This window comes from Nomascus leucogenys, chromosome 7b (assembly GCF_006542625.1).
Source record: "Nomascus leucogenys isolate Asia chromosome 7b, Asia_NLE_v1, whole genome shotgun sequence".
NCBI classification, from domain to species: domain Eukaryota; kingdom Metazoa; phylum Chordata; class Mammalia; order Primates; family Hylobatidae; genus Nomascus; species Nomascus leucogenys.
The window spans coordinates 45471514-45496551 of record NC_044387.1 but is presented as its reverse complement, the minus strand read 5'-3'; the positions used below and the strand labels follow the sequence as shown (position 1 = coordinate 45496551).

The 25038-nt window shown below is 50.1% G+C and overlaps 1 protein-coding gene and 1 pseudogene across 1 annotated transcript; one reads left to right on the top strand and one right to left on the bottom strand.

The window, feature by feature from the left end:
• Positions 1–2648, top strand: part of LOC100596141 — a 240503-nt pseudogene extending 237855 nt beyond the window's left edge.
• A 9089-nt stretch (positions 2649–11737) lies between these two features.
• Positions 11738–13039, bottom strand: LOC100595798 (putative POM121-like protein 1). Its single transcript, XM_030815158.1, has one exon. The coding sequence runs from the start codon at positions 13037–13039 to the stop codon at positions 11738–11740; it is 1302 nt and encodes a 433-aa protein (XP_030671018.1).
• Between the last annotated feature and the right edge of the window lie 11999 nt (positions 13040–25038).

Here is a 25038-nt window from a genome sequence, read left to right as displayed (position 1 = left end):
CTGCATTTCCGTGCTCTTCCCAGATAACAAGGACGTGTCGGTTATGATGAGCGAGATGGACGTGAACACCATCGCGGGCACGCTGAAGTTGTACTTCCGTGAGCTGCCCGAGCCCCTCTTCACTGACGAGTTCTACCCCAACTTCGAGGAGGGCATCGGTGAGTACTAGAGGCCTTGGCCTCATGGGAGACGTCTCCTCCACGTGCACTGCTGCCCTTGGAGGCTGTGAAAAGTGAGGTGTGGGAACCTGAGCTGTGCCTCCTCTGCCATGGTCGGCATTTTAACCCAACCTCAAAAAGCAGGGGACCAGAACCGAGCCTGTCCTGGAAGGCCTTGCCTATCCCCAGAGGGCTCCCCATCCGTATTTCTCAAGGAGGCCAAGTGGGTGAAATGGTCAGCACTGCCATGCTGTGGGGTCCTGAAGTCTGCTGTCCTTCCTGCAGACCAGGGCTGAACACTGGCGCCCAGGTGCTCTTGCCATGGGTCCTGGTCCAGCCAAGCATGGTTTCAAACATGACCTGACCCTTAGTCAACCTGGAGGCTGATGTCTAGAGTGGGCGCTGGCGCCTGCAGCGCCTGTAGCCTCTGCATCACCCTTAGGGCAGGTCTGCCTCCCAGGCCCATGCACAGAGGACCTGGTCTCCCAGCCTCCAGGTGCCCCTGTGGTGTCCAGGACGACGAGGGGGTCTCTGCGTACTTGGTGGGGCTGGGGCCTCCCACTTCCCACCTCCTTGTGTCCCTCACTCCCCTGTTTCATTCCACGCCGAGCCTCCCCTGCCTTGGGCTCCCCTGGAGAGGGGGTGGTGGCAGGAGTTGCCCAAGGGCAGCTCTGCCCATGAGCAGCTGCTCTAGCGGCTCCTCCTGCTGCTGTTTGCCGGGTACTGCTGACCCCTGCGAGGTAGAGAAAAGGTGTTCAGGTGGTTCACACCCCACACAGGTGCCCCTCACAGGGTCCTCACTGGTGGCCAGCGCTGTGTGTGTGAAGATGATGACAAGCCTAAACTGCACAAGGACTCATGTCCCGGGCGCTCCATGTGACCACCTCCAGAGAGGTCTCTGGCTCGTTGTGACCCCAAGGAGTAACCCACCGCCTCCCGCAGCTCGTTCAGACCCAGTTGCAAAGAAGAGCTGCATGCTCAACGTGCTGCTGTCCGTGCCGGAGGCCAACCTGCTCACCTTCCTTTTCCTTCTGGACCACCTGAAAAGGTAGCCCAGCTCTCCCGTGGCTGCCTGGGGCTCCAGGTCCCCAGCCCGCGGGGTGCCCCTCTGCTCCCACCAGACCCCCAACACCGAGGACCTTTTCCCCTGACCCCTGTCTGCAATCACTCACTGCCTCTGGCGACTAGTGCCACTGCCACCCCCGCCCCTGCCTCTCCTCTTTGCCACCCTCCTCCCTCTGCACTGTGGCCTTAAAAGAGAGCTCAGAGCTTTGGCCATGGCCAGCAGAGCACTTGAACCCCCCTCTTCCCTCCCAGTCACATCATAGAGGAGATCCCCCCACCAGCTCAGAGTTGGCCCCTTGTCCTGGGCCACTGGGACCCAGAAGTACCAGGGCTGGACTCAGCTTGCAGCACAGCCAGGGTCGAGGTCACTCCCTCCCTGAGGACTCTAGCACGGCTCAGCCTCTCTCCTAGTGGTGGCATTGAAACAGCACCCTCTGCTTCAGTCCTCTACAGGGTGGCAGAGAAGGAGGCAGTCAATAACACGTCCCTGCACAACCTCGCCACTGTCTTTGGCCCCACGCTGCTCCGGCCCTCCGAGAAGGAGAGCAAGCTCCCTGCCAACCCCAGCCAGCCCATCACCATGACCGACAGCTGGTCCTTGGAGGTCATGTCCCAGGTATGGGAAGACAGTCTCGAGCCCATGCCACCCCAGCCTGACAGAGGTGGCCTCTGCCTGCCCCACCCCCAGTCCTGCCCATCTTCCTACTTGCATCGTATGTGGTGGTGGCTGAGATTCAGAGAGAGGGACTTGCCTAGGTCTGCATGGATGGGAGTGATAGGGGGTGCCCAGGCCACCTCCTGGTCCTGCTGGTGCACCTTGCTGGGGGCTTAAAACCACCCCAAGTGTTTGGGTGTGGTGGCTCATGCCTGTAATCCCAGCACTTTGGGAGGACGAGGCAGGACAACCGAACCCAGGTGTTTGAGACCAGTCTGGGCAATGTAGCAAACCCTGTCTCTAGAAAAAATACAAAGAAAAATTAGCCAGGCATTGTGGCACACACCTGTAATCCTAGGTATCTGGGAGGCTGACACAGGAGGATTGCTTGAGCCCAGGAGTTAGAGGCTGCAGTGATCCATGATGGAGCCGCTGTACTCCAGCCTGGGGGACAGAGCAAGGCCCTGTGCATCTCTAAAATAAACAACCCCCCCCACCCAACAAGTCATGCCTTGTCAGGACCCCACCCTACCCCCGTCTCACTGTAAGGGGTTCATGACACCAGCAGGGGTTTCTAGCACCTGAGGTGGACTTGGAGGCTTGGGCCCCAAAGACCTCCCCACCAGCAGCTGTGAGCCCCTCTCTGAGCCACGCTCCTCCTCCCCGCTCTGCGAGAGCAGGTCCAGGTGCTCCTGTACTTCCTGCAGCTGGAGGCCATCCCTGCCCCGGATAGCAAGAGACAGAGTATCCTGTTCTCCACCGATGTCTAAAGGTCCCAGTCCATCTCCTGGAGGCGGACAGATGACCTGGAAAACTCTGGCTAATCAAGGCCATCTGTAGAGTGGGAATCAAGACTTTCTGAGGCATCCTTGGGACGTCCCCAAGTGTCAGGCCATCTGCCAAGAGACAGCGGCCCAAAGCAGAAGGACAGCTGGCCTGGGCAGATCCCGCCCAGGTCTGAGAGCCCCAGGCTGGCCTCAGACTGTGGGTTTTTTATGTGGCCACCCGAGGGCGCCCCAAGCCAGTGCATCTCGGAGTCCAGGCCTGGCCCTGGGAGACAGGGTGAAAGGAGTGGTTTTTATGAACTTAACTTACAGAGTTTAAAAGATTTCTACTGGATCACTTGTCGAGATGCGCCCTGTCTGGGGAGAAGGGAAGGTGACCGGATTCCCTCACTGTTGTATCTGGAATAAATGCTGCTGCTTCATCCTGTGGGGGCCCACTGTGTGGGTGGAGCCTCTTCCATTTCTCTGACTTAGGAACCACACTCCACTTAGAACAGGGTTGGAGAGGCTTAGTCAGCACTGGGGAGTGTTTGGACCCCATTCTTGCCTTTCTTCTTTTTCTTTCCAGAAGGATTTTTGTGCAGAAATGGGTCTTTTGTTGCCACGTTTGTCCTCCTTGGAAGGCAGCTCCAGGAGGCCTGTGAAATGTCGGGGGACAGGACCCCCAGGGAGGGAATCCCAGGCTATGTATTTCAGGGTTCATTCTCCAGGGAGAGTGACCTCATCCCCCGATCCTGACCGCCCTTCCGGCCCACGCTCTCCTGTTTGGCTTCCACAGGCCTGGACTTCTCTGGCTTCTCTGCCCACACACTCCCTGCCCCAAGTGTCCCTGCCCCTGCCCCAGCACAGGTGACTTCATTTCTGTCCTCTTAGCTCAGTGGACTCGCTCAACTTTTGTAAAAGTCTCCACTTGGTGGTAGCAGCTTGCTGATGACTTGTTTTAAAACTTTCATCCTAAATAACCTTTTGATATTGAATATTTTTAAGTTTTACACGTAGTTTCTAATTTTTTTTTCCTAACAGATTCAGATACCTAATAAGATGCTAGAATGTATTCCCTGGACAATCCGTGTCCTGGCAGCATTTGGTTTTCCTCTAAGCGCCTGGCTTCGCTGTTCTCAGGAGTGGGTTCTGGTCTCTGGAGAACAGGATACGTGGAGGGTTAGGAAGGGGCCAGGCCTAGAGACGGGAGACTCCCTCCCAGAGCAGGTGGAGGCACAGGACCATTTGCTAGCCCATCTGCCAGCACCTGCGGGGGAGCCCAGGCATTCTTTGTAAACCCTCCTGACCACCTGGCTAAAGAAAACAGAAGCATGGAGGCCGCCAAGTATTTTCAAGAAATAACCCCATGAACACTGCATCACTTTTGTAGAAAGAGGGGCTTGGGGCAGGCAGAGGAGAGAAGGGAGAGCAAACTGAGAGCCAAGTTTCCAGATGGTCCTGCAGGAGGAGAGGATGCAGCTGCCCAGAGGGAAGCAGGATCACATTTAAGGAAGTGTGTGGGGTCCCTGGATGACACCAGCACCCGGTGCGACTCTGGGGACCGCTCCCAAGGTGGGAGGAGTGGGTGCCCCTGTGTGTCAGTGGGCAGCTCCTGCTGAGCCTGCAGCTCACTGGGGAGCCTGACAGCGGGGCCATGCACCTGACACTCCTCTCTGCTTGTGGACCTGGCGAGGCAGGGAGCAGAAAACAGAGCCACTTGAAGGCTTTCTGTCTGCGTCTGTGTGCAGTGTGGATTTAGTTGTGCTTTTTTCTTGCTGGGAGAGCACAGCCACCATTTACAAGCAGTGTCACCCTAGTGAGTGGTGAGGACAGAACAGGAGCCTCTGCTCTCTGTACCTATCTGGGCCCGGTGGCCTCCCCTGTCCTGGCTTCCATCTGTGTCTCAGCGACCATCCAGCCCTGCGCAGGAACACATGTTGCTTAGAAAAGCCAAATCCAGCCCTTGTCTCGGTCTCCTCTGGTCTCATGATGTGCATCTGTTACCTTGAAACTGGAAACCAGTCTATCAATGTCTGTGCCAATTTTTGTTCCCTCTCCAACCTTCTTCCCCTTACGACTTTTTATTTATGTAGGATGTGTGCTGCCTAATGATGGGATGACCACACTTTTCCATGTTCTAAAAGTGCTCCTCTCCCGCAGGGCCCCAGGGCTGATGGTTGCTTTGGGTCTACAGCTACGTCTTACCCCCCTCCTGGCTCGAAAACCCGTGTGGTGGCAAAGCCGGTGCGGGGCTGGGGAACGCGGCGTTCTCCAGGAGGGGGACCCAGCTCTCCTTCTGCAATGCAGGCAAAGGCCTAGATGCCAGTGTGACCTCCCACAAGGCATGGCTTCCAGACTCCCCGACCAGAAGTGATGCATTTTTGCCTCGGGCCCTGGGTTTGAAGCAGCCTGGCTTTCTCTCGGTAAGTGGCTGGTGTCTCAGCAGCTGCAATCTGAGCTCAGCCACCTACACACCACCGTGGGGGAAAGAACTGCCGACACTTTCATTAAAAAGTTTCCTGAGACGACTTGCGTGCATGTTGATTTCATGATCAGCGCCACTGGGAAGAAGCCCTGAGCCGGTGGGGTGGGGCTGGAAGCGGCAGGTGCAGTGATGGGGCTGGGTGCCCAGGAGGCCTCAGTGCTCAATCAGGCCACGGTGGCCAAGCCCAGGCTGCAGGAAGGCCGGCCTGGGGGGTGTGGGTGAGCACAGGCAGGCGCCAGCTGGGCAGTGTTAGGATGCTGGAGCAGCATCCCTAACTCCACTGAGTGGGGTAGTCTGGTTGGGGCAGGGACCGCTGTTGCTTTGGCAGAGAGAGATGATCCCCACTGGGGAGAGGCTGTTCTGACTCTGCAGGTGGGACAGGGACAGATGGCCACGAGGGTGACCCGGCTGGTCTTCCTTTGCTGTGCTGAGCCCTGGGACATGGAGGATTCCCGCCACACACAGCCTGGGCCCGGGTTCTTACCTGTGGCCACCGCTCTGGCACGAGCCCCTCAGTCTTGGGTGGTGTCTGCCTGGTCTGGGATTTGGTGTTGCTGCTGAGTCCAGCCTTTCCACCACCTCCGCATGGGCCGTGGGTGTTGTCAGCTGCCTCCCGCCTTGGCTTCAGTAGCTCACCCAGCTTACAGGGGAGCTGCCCTGGGCTGGAGATGGGCACGCACCCTGGGTCCTACTTGAAGGAATGCAGCTTGAGGAGACCCGGCCACATCCACTGGGCCACAGGTTACCCTCAGCAATGCTCACATCAGCCATCAGCCTGAGCCTCCCCAGGAGAGCAAGGCTCACACGACAAAGGCTGCCCGTGGCCTTTGTCAATGAGGTGGCTGAGCCCAGCCAGGACCTTTCTCGGACTCCCAGGATGTGGCTCTGCTCGTGAGCGGCCTGGTCAGCTCTCTCGGGGTGAGAGGGGCTTGTCACACGGGCCCCTGCCTGCGGTGTGACCCTTCTCAGCTTCTCTCAGCAGCCCTGCCTGAGGAGTGTCACCACCACCATGATCGTTTCCCTGACACTGGGAGGGTGTGGAGACGTCCTGGGTAGAGACAGGGCCCGTGACAGCAGCAGGCTCAGGGGCGCACTGCACTGGTGGGCTGGGGACCTGGTGGAGACCACACCAAGGGCTGGACAAGGGGACGACCCTCCACCCTGGCCTCTCCGCAGGCCTCAGCAGCCCCTCCCACAGGCAGAAGGGTTGACACTGGGTTCTGCCCTCACTGCAAGAGCTACGAGTGCCACGTGCTGTTTTGTCCAATCTGGTGTCTGCAGGGCAGGAAAGGGCTGCCGCTGGCGCATTTCTGAGTGTTCAGCACCTAAGGGTGACAGCACTGTCTGTTCCTACCCTCCGGGTCCTGTTTGAAAATCAAACCCATGCTCACAGGCCGATTTGTTTTTTCTTTCAGAGACAGGGTCCCACTTTGTCACCCAAGCTGGAGTGCAGTGGTGCGATTATAGCTCAATGCAGCCTCCAATCCCCGGACTCAAGGGACCCTCCTGCCTCAGCCTGCCAAGTAGCTTGGACTATAGCTGTGTGCCATTGCACCTGTTTTATTCTTATTTTGTAGACATGGGGTCTGGCTATGTTGTCCAGGCTATTCTCAAAATTCCCAGCCTCAAGCAATCCTCCCGCCTCGGCCTCTCAAAGGTTGGGATTACAGGTGTGAGGCAAGGCACCCAGCTCAGCCACAGAGCCCTATTGCATCTCTCTTACTAGGAGCAAGAGCTGACTGCCGCCTCATCCCCATTCCAGAGTGTTGGGGCTGTGTTCAGCCCAGGCCGGGCCACTGGCATGGCCCAGGGAGCAGGATCATTCACTGCTGCCCCAAATCTGAGGTCATTCCACTGCGACAAGACTTCCTCATCCAATTCCTTTACTTGACATCTGGGGAAACCAATGTGCACAGAGCACCCCCAGCTCACTCGGGTGTCAGAGCTGATCCATGAGCAGAGGCTGAGATCCTGGGATCTTGTCTCCCAGCCTCCCCGCAAGCTTGCTCCCTTTCTGCTGGAAGAGATGGGGCTGGACCTCGACCGGCAGCCCTGGCCTGGACATGACTGTGCTCGTGCAGGTATTCAGGCCGAGACGCCCGGCATCATATTTTTTTCTTTTTTTGAGACGGTGTCTCACTCTGTTGCCCAAGCTGGAGAGCAGTGGCATGAAATCGGCTCACTGCAACCTCTGCCTCCTGGTTAAAGTGATTCTTCTGCCTCAGCCTTCCAAATAGCTGGGACTACAGGCTTGTACAACCACGCCTGACTAATTTTTGTATTTTTACTAGAGACGGGGTTTCCCCATGTTGGCCAGGCTCGTGTTGAACTCCTGACCTCAGGTGATCCACCTGCCTTGGCCTCCCAAAGTGCTAGGATTACAGGTGTGAGCCACTGCGTCATTTAAATGTAGTGAGAGGCCGGGTGCGGTGGCTCATGCCTATAATCCCAGTAGTTTGAGAGGATGAGGCTGTCAGATCGCCTAAGGTCAGGCGTTCGAGACCAGCCCGGACAATGTGGTGAAACTGTGTCTCTACAAAAAAATAGAAAAAATTATCCCTGCGTGGTGGTGCGTACCTGTAGTCCCAGTTACTCAGGAGGCTGAGGCATTAGAATCGCTTAAACCTCTGAGGCGGAGGCTGCAGTGAGCTGAGATGGCGCCACTGCACTCCAGCCTGGGTGACAGAGCAAAACCTTGTCTCTAAATAATTAAATAAATAAATATGGCCAGCACAGTGCCTTAGGCCCGTAATCCCAACACTTTGGGGGCCAAGGCAGGTGGTCCCTGAGGTCAGGAGTCCGAGACCAGCCTGGCCAAGACGGTGAAACACTGTCTCTACTAAAAATACAAAAATTAGCCAGGCGTGGTGGCAGGCACCTGTAATCCCAGCTACTTGGGACACTGAGGCAGGAGAACCACTTGAACCTGGAAGGCAGAGGTTGCAGTGAGCTGAGATTGCACCACTGCACTCTAGCCTGGGCAATGGAGCAAGACTCCATCTGAAATAAATAAATTAATAAATACAGAGCAAGATTCTGTCTCAAATAAATAAATAAATGTACACCTGTAATCCTAGCACTTTGGGAGGCTAAGACAGGTCGATCACCTGAGGTCAGGAGTTCGAGCCAGCCTGACCAATATATCGAAACCCCATCTGAATACTAAAAATACAAAAATTAGCTGGGGTTGTGACATGTGCCTGTAGTCCCAGCTACTCGGGAGGCTGAGAAGGAGAATTACTTGAACCCAGAGGTGGAGGTTGCAGTCAGCCGAGATCTCGCCACTGCACTTCAGCCTGGGTGACAGAGTGAGACTCTGTCTCAAAAGGAATAAATAAATAAAATACAAAATAAAAAAAATAAATGTAGTAAGATTGCAGAGTCGTGCTGCGGAAGCGTGCTGGTCCTATCCATGGAGTGAAGGCTGATTTCATACACAAATGTCACAAGAACTTTTTTTTGTTTTGTTTTCTTTTTTTTTGAGAGGGTCTTGCTCTGTCACCCAGGCTGGAGTGCAGTGGTGCGATCTCGGCTCACTGCAAGCTCTGCCTCCCGGGTTTATGCCATTCTCCTGCCTCGCCTCCCGAGTAGCTGGGACTACAGGCGCCGCCACCACACCCAGCTATTTTTTTTGTATTTTTAGTAGAGATGGGGTTTCACCATGTTATCCAGGATAGTCTCGATCTCCTGACCTCGTGATCCACCGCCTCAGCCTCCCAAAGTGCTGGGATTGCAGGCATGAGCCACCGCACCTGGCCACAAGAACTTTTATACCCACCCCTGAAAGAAAGCCCTGATTGCCTTCTGAAGAAGCAGTACATGGACTAACACGTGGGCTGTCCCAGACAGCTCTGGAAAAATAAACAGAAAACAGAAAATGACACGCTAAGCCCTTGAGGCCAAAATGCCCTTCGCCAAAGCAGCTGCCAGAAGACAGGGAGCAGGATCGGGTTGGAGGTCACTTCTGGGTGAGGGGGAGAACGGTCAGGCCCGGGGCAGGGGTGTTGGAGCCTGGTTGGCCTCACTGGAACAGAAGAGAGCTGCTTCATGATGCTCAGCTGACAGGCAGAGCCTTGCATAACCCAAGTTCTCACGGTACAGAGAGGCCAGCCAGCATGGGGACAAAGACAGACACACAGTGAAATGGTTTCCCGGAAGACAGGGCCCAGTTGCATCTCTCAAATGGGACCAGATTGGAAGGGAGGCCAGCTGCTTTGGGCAAATGAGGCCACTTCTGAATGAGCTCCCAAACTAGATGGTGCCGAGGGCCGTGGACCTGGCAGCTGGGCTAGACATGGCATGGCCCTGTATTCCAGGAAACGGCATCTCAGTGCTTGTCTCGCCAGTTCTCCAAAAGAACCATCCACAGGCCATTTTTCCATTCCCCTCCTATGCACAGACTGGGCGGGGCCTGACCAGAAACTCTCCCTTAGGGTTTTCAGTCACTGCCAAAACTTGAGCCCAGCAGTGAGGATGTGATGTTAAAATGTGACTCTGGGCCAGGCAGTGGCTCATGCTTGTCGACCCAGTGCTTTTGGGAGGCTGAGCTGGGAGGATCAATTGAGATCAACAGTTCAAGGCCAACCTGAGGGACATAGATCTCTACAAACAAATAAAAACTAGCCAGCTCTGGTGACATGCACTGCTAGTCTCAGCTGCCCAGAAGGCTGAAGTGGCTTCAGCCCAGGAGTTCAAAGCTGCAGCTATGATCGTGCCACTGTATTCCAACACAAAGACATAGCGAGACCATGTCTTGAAAAAAGGAACAAATAAACTAGGTATAGAAGAAACATACCTGAAAATGTCAGGGCTGGGTGCAGTGGCTCACGAGTGTAATCCCAGCACTTTGGGAAGCTGAGGTGGGTGGATCACCAGATTTCAGGAGTTCGAGACCAGCCTGGCCAACGTGGTGAAACCCCATCTCTACTAAAAGTACGAAAATTAGCCAGGCGTGGTGGCATGCACCAGGTATCCCAGCTACTCAGGAGGCTGAGGCAGGAGAATCGCTTGAACCCAGGAGGCGGAGGTAGCAGTGAGCCAAGATCACATCATTGCACTCCAGCCTGGGCGGCAAGAGCAAGACTCTGTCTCAAAAAACACAAACAAACAAAACAACGTACCTGAAAATAGTAAAACCTGATACGACAAAGCATAGCTAACCTACTACAGAATGGGGAAAAGTTGAAAGCATTTCCTCTGTAAACAGGAACAAGAGGAGGATGCCCATTCTCACCACTCCTATTCCACATCACACAATCAGGGAAGAGAAGACAATAAAAGGCATCCACACTGGAAAAGAGGACATCGAATTCTTCTTGTCTGATGAAGATGTGATCTTGGATCTAGAAACATGTAAAGGCTCCACCAGAAAACCCCTAGACCTGATAAATAAATTAATACAGTCATTTGCAGAATACAGAATCAACAACAACAGCAACAAATTCAGGAGCATTTCTATACACCAATAATGGTCTGGTTGGGAAAGAAATTAAGAAGGCAATCCTATTTACAATAGCAACAACATGGAAAAATGTATGCCACAGAAGAAATTTCCCAAGGAAGTGAAAGATTTCTACAAGGAAAACTACAAAACACTGATGAAAATGTTTAAGAGGACAGAAAGAATTGGACAATCATTTCATGCTCATGGAAGGAATTCATAGCATTAAAATGACCACACTGCCCGAAGCAGTCTAGAGATTCAATACAACCCCTACCAAAATACCAATGTCATCACTCACAGAATTGGAAAGTCCTACAATTCATAAAAAAGAACCAAAAAAGAGCTCAAAGACCCAAAGTCATGCTCAGCAAAAACAACAAAACTAGAGGCATCCCATTTCACTGCAAATTAGAACTACAAAAGTTTTGGCAAGTGCATAGTAACCAAAAGAGTATAATCCTAGCATAAAACTTGACACTTAGATCAATGGGACAGATGAGAGAACCCAGAAAGACAGACACATATTCACAGCCAATTGATCTTTGACAGAGCCGACAGAAACACACACTGGGGAAAGGACACCCTCTTCAATGAATGGTACTAGGAGGGTTGGATGGCCACATGCAGAAGAATGAAACTGGACCCTTATCTCTCAGCATATAGACAAATCACTTCGAGATAGATTCAAGACTTAAATGTGAATGTTAAGATAGGAAACTACAAAAATCTTGGAAGGAAACCTAGAGAAAACTCTTCTGGATCTCACTCTAAGCAAGGAATTTCTGACGGGCTCAAAAGCCCCACATGGAGAAGGATGAGCTGGAGGATGGCCCACTGGACCTGTGTCCAGCAGAACTCCTGACAGCACATGAGGGAGCCTTAGAGGCCAGGTTCCTCCTTGCTGTGCCCACGCGGGAAGTGGGGTTGCTAGGGTCAGAAGCCGGTCCAGACTTGCACGTGAAGCCTGCCTTGTTTGCAGTGGCACTGGATCCCCGACTTGCAATTGCGGGCGTCGGCTTAAATGGTCCCCCAGGGGTGTGATAGAAAGTAAAGACAAAAGTGCCACCCAACAGAGTTGCTCCCCGTGCCAGGTACTGCGGTCACCATGGAAGTGTGCTGCCTTGGGGGCCCCCTGGTGTTCAGGCCCCACCCCCCCGTGCCCTATTACCATTGGGCCTTTCTCTTTAAAGGGTTTCTTCTGACGGAATGCAGACCTGGGCCCACCTCTGTACTGTCAATTTCCATGGGTGTGGCTGGAGGGCTAGAACTGGCTCCAGAAGTGCCAGGCCTTGGGCTTCTCATGCCCACATCCATGCTTGCAGCTAGGAAGGGGACAGGAATCAGCGAGGTGACCTGGGCTGAGTCCCGGGAGTGGGAGGAGGTGGCAAGAAGGGGATGTGAGGAGGAGAACAGGGAGCCTGATGGTCTGCGCTTCCTCCCAGACACAGGAGCTGTGGAGGGGACCTCTGCAGCAGATGTTAGGGGGGCCACTGGGCCCAGGCAGTCTTGGGACTTGTGTCTCTCCTGCTGTGCATCCATACTGGGTGCTTTAGAGACAGCAGGCAGACCAGAAGCCCCTGTTGCAAGTGAGGACAAAGCGTTGGCAGGCCATGAGGGTCTGCACTCCCAGATGGCCTTGGGCTCGCCCCGCAGTACACTGTTGATGCGCTCGAACGCAGCCTCCTTCTCCCGGTCCAGGTCTTCAGCAGTGACCCGGAACCCCAGCTCTAAGGGAGGCGGCAGCATCAGGGGCTCCCCTCGCCTGCGTGGCCGCAGGGGAAACTTGCGTCTACGGGGCCTAGACGCCTGGGATCTGGGGGAGCCATTCCTGGGGGCGAGTGTCTGCCCTGGTGCTATATCTGCTGCCTTTTCATACCGGGTGTGACCCGAAGAGACAGCCTGAGGCCTGTCCTCACTCGCTGTCTTTGAGGACCTGATGGTCAGCTGGCAGTGGGATGAGGCTGACCCCCTCCTCCGCTTTAGCCACGGGAAGCCTCCCATGGAGCTGTAGGAGCTCGAGATGGCATTGCGTTTGGTGCCCGAGCTCGTCCAGGAGGTCTGCGATCTCTCATTGTTTCTGACTTCTGACCTCTGGGCATGGAGGTCTCTCTGCACAGGCCCAGGCCTGGGCACAATGGGAGAGAGGCCTCCTTTGTCCCGCAGGGGCCTAAATTCAGAGCGTGCATCCCCGGTGACCTCGGGGACTCTTCTCTGATAATCAGGACTCTCTTGGACTCTAGGGTCCTTGTCCTGCTCAGGCATCCCTGCCCCGCTCTCCTTGAGGGCCCTCAACACTATCTTCCCTGGACACAAGTGTGGGGACGGCCGGGTGTTGTGGGCCCCAAAGGGGTGACTTCCTGCTCCTGGGCCCCACAGAGAGTCCTTGTGCTCAGTGCAGTGGCTGAGCTGGAGGATGCCCTGGAACTCGGAGCACAAGGCACGGGCTTGCTGTGGTACCTGTGCCATGAAATTGAAGTCAGGATCACCAGGAAGGAACACACTGCTTGCAGGATCACGGAAAGCCTTCTTACAGTTGTCTTGACAGCACTGATGCCAAGTGTCCGGGTGCTTGTAGGATGGCCTGCCACTCAGTCGAGGGGCAGGAGCAACGGGGAGATCCCACAAGCAAAGTGAACTGGGGGATGGGCTGAACGGGCTCCAGGCAACTGAGCCCTACTGGCAGGTCCTCGGCCTGGGCCCAGACAGGAATGAGGGGCACAGAGTGCCCAGGTAACCGCTCCTGGGAGCAGTGGGGAACCGTCGTTTTTGAACTCTCCAGAGCTGGGCTCTGAGCGTCCAGGTCAAGCTGCCAACTCGGCCAACCGCTAAGCCAGCAGTTTCTTCTGTTGCCGGGCAACGCGCCTTTTAAACCTGAGGGAGTGGCTGCGCGTGCAAAGAACCCGCGTGAGGGACGGAGCGACCTTAACGGATTAGCGCGGCAAGTTTGCCGGGCAACGCATCTTTTAAAGCTGAGGCAGTGGGTGCGCGTGCACAGAATGGCGCGAGTGACAGAGCGACCTTAACGGATTAATTAGCGCTGCAAGGTACCTGTGCAAGATACCTGCTGGCAATGGTGGTCGGCGGACGTGGAGGGGGTGGGGGGCATGCAAGAGGTACTGGAAGGAGAGACCCGGGCACAAAGTTTGCGGGAAGAACAGGTGCCAACAATGGCTGCAGATCTGCCCGTGGATCACTGAAGATTCCTGCTCTCCTGCTGAGGTGGAGTTGCAGTGAGCTGAGATCGCACCATTGCACTCTAGCCTGGGCAACAAGAGCGAAACTCCGTCTCAAAAGAAAAAAAAGAAAAAGAAAAAAAGAGGCCCGGCGTGGTGGCTTATGCCTATATTCCTAGCATTTTAGGAGGTGGGGGTGGGCGGATCAGGAGATCAGGAGTTGGAGAGCAGCCTGACCAACATAGTGAAACCCCGTCTCTAGTAAAAATACAAATTTAGTCAGATATGGTGGCACGTGCCTGTGGTACCAGCTACTCGGGCGGCTGAGACAGGAGAATCACTTGAACCCAGGGGCGGGGCAGGGACTGTGATGCGTCGAGATCGCGCCACTGCACTCCAGCCTGGGCAACAGAGCCAGACTCTGTCTTTTTTTTTTTTTTTTTTTTTGAGACGGAGTCTCCCTCTGTCGCCCAGGCTGGATTCCAGTGGCCTGATCTCCGCTCACCGCAAGCTCCGCCTACCGGGTTCACGCCGGTAGGCGGAGCTTGCAGTGACCTGAGATCTCGCCACCGCACCCGGCTATTTTTTTGTATTTTTAGTAGAGACGGGGTTTCACAGTGTTAGCCAGGATGGTCTCGATCTCCTGACCTCTTGATCAGCCCGCCTCGGCCTCCCAAAGTCCTGGGATTAAAGGCGTGAGCCACCGCGCCCGGCGGAGACTCTGTCAAAAAAAAAAGGCCGGCGAGGGGGCACTTTGGGAGGTGGAGGCGGGCGGATCACGAGGTCAGCAGTTGGAGACCAGCTTGGCCAACATAGCGAAACCCCGTCTGTACTAAAACTACAAAAAATTAGCTGGACGTGGTGGCGGGCACCTGTAGTCCCAGCTACTCCGGAGGCTGAGGCAGGAGAATGGCGTGAACTTGGGAGGCGGACCTTGCAGTGACCTGAGATCTCACCACTGCACTCCAGCCTGGGTGATAGTGCGAACCTCCGTCTCAAAAAAATAAATAAATAAATAAATAAATAAATAAATAAATAAATAAAATAAAACAGAGAGAGAAAGACACTCCAATTCATGAGAGAGAAAGAAAGAGAGAGAAAGAAAGAGAAAAAGGTTTATTAATTTAATGCACTTTTTTGCCTGTGTTCTTCAATTTGCTTAGGACACACCCACACTTGAGAGCTGGGACTGTGGCCCTGATTGTGCACATGAAATATATGGTTTCTTGCAAAAAACAGACACTGAATAATTACGATTTAGTTGAGTTAGAAATCCATTTGGTTTCTTCCATATTTTTCCAAAATTTTCATCCTTTTTTTTTTTTTGAGATGGAGTTTCGCTCTTATCTCCCAGGCTGGAGTGCAATGGCGCGATCTCGGCACCTGCTGGCAATGGCGGGAGGCTGGGGGACGCTCGCGGGGTAGGTACTGGAAGGAGAGGCGCGCGCACTGACAGGAATACAAAGCCAGCCATTTTCAAATGATGTGACTGCCCATATGGGTTATGGAACACTGGAGAATCATGGCAGCTTCTCCCATTGTTCAGTGGGTAAACTTGTGTAGCTCTTGTCCTAGATTCCTTAGGGGACACCAATTTTCTCCAAACTCCTCCCAACCCCAGTGTTTTCCTCATGGAATGATGTTTGGATAATAAAACATGATAAAGGAATTTCCTTTCCTCCCCATTCCCATTGTTGCCACATGGACAACTGGGATTGAATGACCGAAACAACTTGGAAAACTGCTACAATCTCCACATTGCTGTCCCCCATATGTGATCCATGCTGAGCCACACCGGCAGATACATCTTCTGAGCACATAAGTGATTTTCCATTTTGAAGCCATGTTCAAGAACATGCAATGGCTCCTGTTGCCTTCCAGGTCAAGTCTCCCTTCAGGCAGCTTTGAAGACCTTCAGAATTTGGCTCCATTCCTACTTGCTCACACTCCTGCCCTCCAAGTCACCCTCCTCCTGGATAGAGCCACCTCCTTTCTGCACAGGGCCATTCTCAGCTCTGCCCCACTGCCTACCCTGGCCTGTCTCCATTCCTCCACCAGTGGGAGTGCCTCCGCACAGCACCCCTTTCCCAACTCCTTTCCTGTCTCTCCAGGGCCAGGTTAAGCCCTGCTCTCTGGGGAGTTCCCTGCTGGTGACACTGGCAGAAAGAGAGGAATCTTTCTGCCTGAGGCAGACAGCCCAAACAAGGATATACTTAATTGTATTTTGTTTGTGGGGGCTCGCTTGGAAATATATCTTAGACTTATTTCTACATTCCCTCTGTAACTAGGGAAAGGCAAAGCCAATAGTAGGCATACATACTTACTGAGCCCTTGATTGTAGAGCCCCTAGCTGTCTTCTTGCCATGAGGCCACAGGGATTTATCTCTAGTTGAATGTCTGCAGCTGGGGAGCCAGGTATTAACATTCTTACTACAAACCCAATTCTCACATTACCTCTTTAGCAAATGCAAATCTTTACTGGTTGAGTCAGAGAGAAGCTTCTATACATTCATTCAGTGTTAACCAAATTTTAATGTTAGCCTCTGGTGGGTTTTCACTGCTTTCTCAGATATGCGCAGTCGGTTTCAAATCTGTGTCATATTTGAAATGTGATAAGAAGCTAAAGAGAGTAATTGATGGGGGAGCTTATGGCTATGGAAACGAAGCTTCCTTTGTTCATCCTCAGCTCCTTTATGTCATCTGCTAGCCTGGACCAAGATCACATATTCACATTGCTTGAAAACCTTTTTATGATTTCAAATGGCACCATTTCAGGGCTACTTACATTTAGTGTCTGTTGCAATACTTTTGACTCATTGAGGAGCGACATGGTGTCTGATGTACACAGAAATGGAACTGGGAATTCTTGGTTTAACTCTTAAAACCCTGTTCCTCAGATGCTTACAGAAGATCCAGGCCTTTCTTAGACCCTCAAAAGTCCCTTTTGTCAATTGTTTCAAATATTAGAATTAGCTTCCCTGGAGATTTTTACTCTAAATGTTAATTATACATTAACAGAAGAACTAGAAATAAATAGCATTTATATTTTTGGTTTTCTGTGATTGTTTATGTCTCTGCCTTCAGAATGAAATCATTTCCTTCCTGCCTAATCAGGCTGAATTTAGGTAACAGAATATAGCTGTGGACCTAAGCTAGATTTCAAGAAAGAAAAATAATTTCACAGCTGACTATGCATGTCTCTATTGCCATTACTAGTTCATCTTAATCGAATGCTGTCTGTGCACTTCCTGGCAAACCGCATATTCATCCTTCAAGACCCAGTTCAAACGTCACTCTGTGAAGCCTTCCCCAGCTCCCCTGACAGAGTTTAGCATCCCTTCTTTATATTCCAGCAGCTTGTGTTTAATTCTTTGTGAGTTCAAGGAATCAAACACTTTATTGAGCATCCACTTTCCATGACTCAGTGCCCTTGCCATAATATACTTTATGGACTTTATCAATGGACCTGTCTGTCTTCCTTTCCACTCAAATTGCTCATGGCGAGTGCTACATCTTACTCATGTTTGTATATTCTGCACAATGCCCAGCACACAGCAGAGGCTCAGTGGGATGATTTGTATCAAAGGCCAGAGGAGGCTGCTGCTTCCTGAGCAGCCGCTTGAGTAATATCACCAAAGATAGGCAGATTGATTCATGTAGGCTGAGCTTTTGAAGTGGAAGTGTTTGTCTGGGATTCTAACCACAGGAAATGGAGAGAATGGAATGGATGAGGAAATGGGTTGCTGGCCAGAGAGTTTGAGCCATCAACAGGAACCACCTAAATAGCTCCTGAATGTGCTTCTATTACCTCTCTATTACCACTGCCCCCAACTTTTTCAGGTATTCCTTGTTTCTTGCCTGAATTTACTAACAACCTCAAATTGGTCTCCCTAGGTTCCTTATAGTATTCTTTTCCACCGTAGTCTCCTCTTATCCATCTTCGACATGACCTCCAGCCTAAGCTTTCTAAAAACAAATCCAGTATTTCTTTGCTTAAAATCCTTTCAGTGCTTAAAATCCTTTCAGTGATCACACACACGCTTGCACACACACACACACACACACCCCAAATGCACATACACATTGCCTTCACTCTGAAATCCAGAGTCCTTGTTGTAATGTTCAAGGTCCATGCATGACTCAGCCCTTCCTTTTCATCACTGTTATCCCTCCACACACACCCTGCTCTCCAGTTATGTTAAACTACTGGAAGCTCCCTGAATGGTCCAAACCATGAGACCTTTGTGCCTTGGTATATGATGCTCCTTGCTGTTACAAAACCCTTCGTATCTTTTGTCTTACTCAATTTGCTTACCTCTGCCTCAACTTCAGGTTCTTGCTAAAGTGCCACCTCAATCTGAGATGGTTTCCTGAACCACTCTCCACTCCCTACTGGGGTGAGGTACCCAGTGCGCGCTCTCCCATACCGTCCTATGCATTCCCTGTCTTGGAAACTCTCATGTGGTGTGCACTGTCTGACTCCTCCAGGATACTGAGTTTCTTGAGAGTAGGCATTTCTTATTTGCATTGGTCAACGTCTAAGTGAGTGCTTCCCTGACCATCCCACTTAAAATAACACACAAGTGTGTGAACACACACACACACCCCATGTTTCCTATTCTTATTCTCTACTTTATAGTTCTCTCCATAGCACTCATCACTTTCTAATAAACTATATAATTTATTTATTTTGTTTTTCTTCTGTCTCTTCATTTCATGTAAACTGCATGAGGGCAAAAATTTGAAAGCCTGTATTTTTTTTTTCTGAATTGTCTTCAATTTCCCTGGTCTGATACTGATTTTTCTATTCTACTCAGCCCTAAGTTAAGATTGAGTTGCTAAGAAATAACCACATGTACCTTTCTCAGAGAAACTGCAGGAGTCCTTTTGTTATTGTTCATGCCCACCAATTTCACCATGATCCTGTTTTTCCAGAACTTGACTACTAGAATGCCCAGAAGTTTGCTCTGGTTTCTGTTGTCAGAATTTCTGCTACCTGTTCTCAGACTGACTTCTTCTCCTAACCCTATAAAATACTCCCATGGTTTAGTCATTTCAAAGTAGCTGCTTTAGAGACTGTCTTCCCTGATGCCCACCAGGTTGGTTAATGGAAACTTTTGTTCCTCCTTGCTATAGTTTGAATGTGTCCTCCAAATTTCATGTGTTGGAAACTCGAATGCTCTTGTAACAGTATTAAGAGATGATTAGAGGCTGAGTGTAGTGGCTCACGCCTGTAATCCCAGCACTTTGGGAGGCCGAGGTGGGCGGATCATCAGGTCAGGAATTCGAGACCAGCTTGGCCAACATGGTGGAACACTGTCTCTACTAAAAATACAAAAATTAGCGGGGTGTGGTGGCACACGCCTGTAGTCCCAGCTACTTGGGGAGACTGAGGCGGGAGAATTGCTTGAACCCAGGAGACAGAGGTTGCAGTGAGCCCAGACCGTGCCATTGCACTCCAGCCTGGGTGAGAGTGAGACTCTGTCTCAAAAAACAGAAATGATTAGGCCATCATGGCTCCACCCTCACCAAAGGATTATTAATGCTGTTATTAGGAGAGTGGGTTAGTTATCTCAGGAGCTGGCTCCTAATAAAAGGCTGAGTTCAGCCCCCATTTTTTCTCTGTTCCTGGAATACATTTTCTCACCATGTGATGCCTTTTGCCATGGGAGAACCCTCACCAGATGTCAGCACCATGCTCTTGGGCTGGTTAGCCTCCAGAACCACAAGCCAAATAAACTTGTATTGTTTGTAAATTACCCAGTCTGCAGTATTGTGTTACTGCAGCAGACAATACAGACACTTCCTTTTTTGCTTGTTTTAATGGTTTTGCCTGTTTTATCCACTGTTATTTTCCCAGAGTCTAGAACAGTGCGTGACATAAAGCAGGTGTCCGTTAGATGTTTGCTGTGGCATTTGTCTCCTCAGTATTTAGTATGATACCTGGCACAGAATAGATCCTCAATACATGTTAACTGGACAAATTAATAAAGGATTGAAAGAAATGGGGGTGCAGAATTACATCAAGGAATAAAGTGGGTGAAAATGCCATTCTAGACTCTTCCTTCTTTCTCACATACCATGTCTAATCAATCTTCAAGTTGTTGGTTCATTTCTTTAAAGCTTTCCTAATATTTTCTTTTCTACTACTTAGTTCAGGTCCCTATCATCTCTAACCTTGACTATTACAATATTCTTCTAGTTTTCATGCCTTTAGTCTTGCTCTCATTCAATCAGTTCTCTTCTTAGTGATGTCTCCAAAATGTGTCCGGGAGTATCACTCCCCTGACTGGTGAATCCCATCATCTGAGGGATAATATTTAGATTCCTTTGTGAGAACAACAATGTCCTTCATGACTTGGACCCTTTCCATCCTCACCTTCTACTCCACTTCTACCAGTCCCGCATGTGCTCTGCACTCTTGCCATTCCAAATTATTGCATTTCTTCAAGCATTTCTCTTTCGTGCTTCTGTGCCTCTGTTCTCTTTGCTTGGAATAGTTCTCATCAATTTTGTACACATGATTAACTTTTATGCATCCTCCAAAATTCAGCTTCACTGTCATGTCCTCCTTAGAGTCCCCTTTAATTCCCAACTAGAATTTGTCATTCCTTCTTACACCTCCCAAAGCACCCTTCACCTTATATATTGTCACCATTTGCTTATGTGTCTGTCTTTTTCCGGGAAATGTGAGTTCATTGAAGGCAGAGACTATGTCTTATGCACCTTTGTGTACCCAGAGCTTAGCCCCATATTTGCCATTCAGTGGGGACATGAAAAATATTTTTTTGCTATGAAGACTTGCACATTAACCTTAACATACGAAAGTCCTACTTTTTGGAAATTATTTAATTTTTCAGCCTTCATAAAGCACAGCTAGTATATTTCACATTCTAGTGATGATTATGGATTCTTAGTTGAATCTTCCTCTGTGGGTTTCATGGCAAGGACCAGCACTTTATAAGGATTTTCTTAGGTTCAACCTTATGTTTCTATATTGAGAAGCCCTTTTTTAGGCAGACCTTTCTACCCAGATTCTCTTTCTTCTGTATTATGCAGAGTTTATACAAATTACAAAAATCCAGGTTGCTTCCTAGGTTCAACACCACACATTAATGTTCCTCATTTAGTGCCTGACTCATTCTACACAGTAATATCAATGCCCCAGCAATTCTCCTGAGTTGTCACTGGGACAGAGCTCACCATTAACCTGAAGGAAAAGATGATAATTTGAGTATGGGCATTTTCTAAGTTACAGTAGAGTAGGCTGGGGGTGGTGGCTCATGCCTGTAATCCCAGCACTTTGGGAGGCCAACATGGGTGAATCACCTGAGGTCGGGAGTTCGAGACCAGCCTGGCCAACATGGCAAAACGGCATCTCTACTGAAAATACAAAAACTAGCTGGGCATGGCGGCTTCCACCTGTAATCCCAGCTACACAGGAGCCTGAGGCACGAGAATTGATTGAACCTGGGAGGCAGAGGTTGCAGTGAGCCGAGATCGTGCCACCGCACTCCAGCTTGGGCACGAATGAGTGAGACTCCATCTAAAAAAAAAAAAATTACATGAGAGTAGGTTTAGGGAATTTTTTAAGCCTCTCAATCTTTCCTCATAAGCTTATATTAGAATGAAGAGTATCTCTTTCCATTAATTCTAAAGTTTATGACATCAATTATACTTTTAGCTACCCCTGCAACTGTTACCACTTCTTCCTGCTTAAAAAGTAAAATGGAAAATAAAGTAATGAAATATACAATTAGCTTAAAGATAATTTACCAAAAGGGAATTGATAACATGCGGCAAATGAGGTAGAATTAGATTGAGTGTTATTCCAAGAGCTATATTGAATGCAGAGGCAAGAAAAAAGACAAAATTATATTCAGGAAGGAAACAGCTCCAATGCAGAAGATCCAGGATGGGGCATTAGGGCGAAAGGGCAAGATGAGGGCACTGATGGGCAGTGAGGATGGTGACTTGAAGCATCAAGCAAACAAAGCACAGAGTGGAGCAGGTGAAACTGGGCAGTTCAGGATATTAAGTCATGAATACGCCTTGTTCCAGGTTGCCAGCTATACACATTTCTTAAAGGCACCGCACTCCATTTATCACCATCTACATACTTAGAGTAACATTCTAGTCAGAGCAAGGTCAAGGTTTCCTTAGGTTTCCTTGGCAGAACTTTGTGAACTTCTGTGGGTGTGCTAGAGATGGGCCACATGCTTTTCTGCCGCAGACCTCCACGCCACAGCTGAGGTACGGGCAGATCTCTGTAAACCTGGACATTCATGCTGCAGCTGGGCTACCACAGCTCCGCTTCCTGGGCCGTTGCTCGAGTCCCATGGTCCAGGGAGGGTTTCAGCTGTTCCAGGCCTAGCAAGGCAAAATCAAGTACCAAATGGATAGATTTTCAGAGTGGAAAAACAAGAAATGGCATCCCTGGGATAAGCCCAGGAGCCAATTCTCCAGGTTTCAGCAGGGCCCGATGGCATAAATGAGAGAGTGGAAATCCCCTCAGGCTCTGTACCAGACCTTATGCATCAAGAGTTATCTTGCAAGTATCCTGCAAGTATCATCTGGTCTATGGTAAGCGAGAGTGTGACTCATTAAAAGCACTACAGCAGATTTAATATACATGAAGTCAAAGCTGTCGAATCCTCTGTGCACCTGAAATGTTAGGGCTGAGGCCCATTACAGAGAGAACTTAAGAACAGCTTTACTGGTGGGAGACCTCATGCTTGAGGTATGCAATGGAGTGTCCTCAAGTAGAGTGTCAAAGACTGAAGTCCTTGACATCTAATTCTTCATCTAGGCTCACCCTGGCCCTCCACAAAATTAATATCTTTGAGTAAACATATTCTAATCAGGCTTTAAATAACTTCAGTTAGTTACAAGTGTGGAAGCTCATCATGCCAAATCTTTGTTAGAATTTTCCCTTCCTGAGTCCCCTACCTTTCCACTTCTAACTCCTTTAGTTTGGTTCTTATGAGATTATTTCTTCTTGGGTTCCTGAGATGAAAAGCAATAGAAGAGGGCAGGTTTATCTAGAAACAGAATAGGTTAGCACTGAGAAAAGTGGCTGAGGTCAACGAATATTTAAAAGAAGCCAAAAAGTAATTGATGAGGACTCTTGCTTTTGAAACCTCATTTTCCAATCCAAAGCACAAAACCTACAAACTGAGGTGAAAATTCCCTTTGCCCCATCTTCTTTGACATTGGCAGTCATTGAGAAAGGACTGTGGAGGATAGTTAGGCTAAGGGTAAGGCTAAGTATGTGTTGGTTCTTCGTCTTCCCAGAAGAAATTGCCTCAGGGTTCCCTGGCCTTGGGAATCCTCTCTGCAGAAGCAGATTGAAGCTAAAGCCAGTTCAAATTATCAAGGCGAACTTCCTAGTCACATTCTGATCACAGATGAGTGGATTCATGAATAGGACTGTTCCAAAGGCAAAATGTGCATCTGGAGAAGTTTGGGCTCCCTTTTCAGTATCTTAATCCCTACCAAACTCTCCCTGGGCCGAAGTCTCATGCCACCCTGGCCCTGAAGTCCTGTTCTTCTGCCCCCTCTCATGGATCTTCCCTGTCCTGCAGGTACATTCTTGGCCTGCACGCCCTGGGTTTTCCAAGGGGAGGAGCTAGCTAACTCACCAAATTATCTTCACCTGCACTAATAAATAGAGGAAGCTAATGGAACTCCTGTAAGATCTCTTTGGAGATTATTCTGCTTTCTAACAGCGACCTTCCAGAAGCAATGCCTTAGAAAAGAAGTAATTCTGATGGAGAAGTATTCCCAGTGATGTAAAAGGGATAGCAGAACCCTAATAGATGTGAAGGGATAGATACCTTTAGGTAGGGAAGTCCTTGCAGGATTTCTCAGAGGTAAGTATCTGATGTCCTGCTTACATATGGAAAACCTGTAGCAGTGAAGAATTCTGCATCATTTGTTTAATTTTTCACAGAGTCATTTAAGGAACATTAATGAGAGGCCTATGATGTGAGGCCTTGTGCTAGGTGCTAGAAATATAAAATAAATAACAGGCTGGGCGCAGTGGCTCATGCCTATTATCCCAGCACTTTGGAAGGCCAAGGTGGGCAGATCACTTGAGCCCAGGAGTTTGAAACTACCCTGGGCCACGTGGTGAAACTCGATCTCTACAAAAAATACAAAAATTATCCAGACATGGTGACCTGTGCCTGTAGTCCCAGCTACTCAGGAGGCTGAGGTGGGAGGATCGCTTGAGCCTGGGAGGCGGAGGTTGCAGTGAGCCGAGATCACACCACTGAGCAACACAGTGAGGCCCTGTCTCAAAAAAACAAAAAGATAAAGATAAACGACATAGATATGTTGCTGCCCTCATGGAACTTCCATTCTAATGAGGAGGCAAACCAAAAATAGATGTGAACAGACAAGCAAAATCTGTAAAGCAGGTTGGAATTGTATTAAAGACAGTGTCAGGAAAGCCTTCTGTAAGGTGCAAACATTTAAGCTAAGATTCAAAAATGAAAGCAGTCAGCCACGCAGAGAGATGGGGAACAGTGTTCCAGGCAGAGGGAACAGCCTGCGCCAAAGTGCTGGAAGAGTTTAGCACGTGCAAGGAAGGGAAAGAAGACCAATGAGGCTAGAGCTTGCTGACAATGGGGAGAGGGACACAAAATAAGGTTAAAGAGAGAGGTAGGGTCGATAATAAATTATGGCCTTGGAGTTTATTCAAAATGAAATGAAAAATCCTCCCAGGCATGAAGTCGGGGATTACACTCCAGCATGCATTTAGGAAGTATTTGCTACTCTGGAAAATGGGCTGTAGGTGGACAAGAGTGGCCATAAAGAGACAAAAGCTGATATAACAGACCAGGCAAGACATGATCGTGACCCAAACTTAGGTGGAAGAGTGGATAGAGGTGAGACGTGTTTTTACAGATGGAATCAACAGGACTTGCTAACGCACTGGATAATTGGTTAAGGGCAGGGGAAGAATCAAAGAGGACCAAAGGGAAGGAGGACTTCATAGCCCATTCACTATCGCCCTCCCAGGGTTGTGACCCCTGATGCCTTCTTGAGCTTCTCAGAACTCCCAGGCCTTGAGAGAAAGATATTGCTTGGATCCATTAAAGGCATCCCTCTCCATGAGTAAAATCATCTATGAGACCCATTTAAAGTTTTCCACTTGAATTAGAAATTATTTCTGAGAAGGCACAAAGAAATCAAAAAGACTTCGTGCATTGAACTGCACTGACGTTGGCATGAGAAAATGATGACTTGCTTTGAGATAGTGAAAGATTCTCGCTGAAGTGCCCAGAG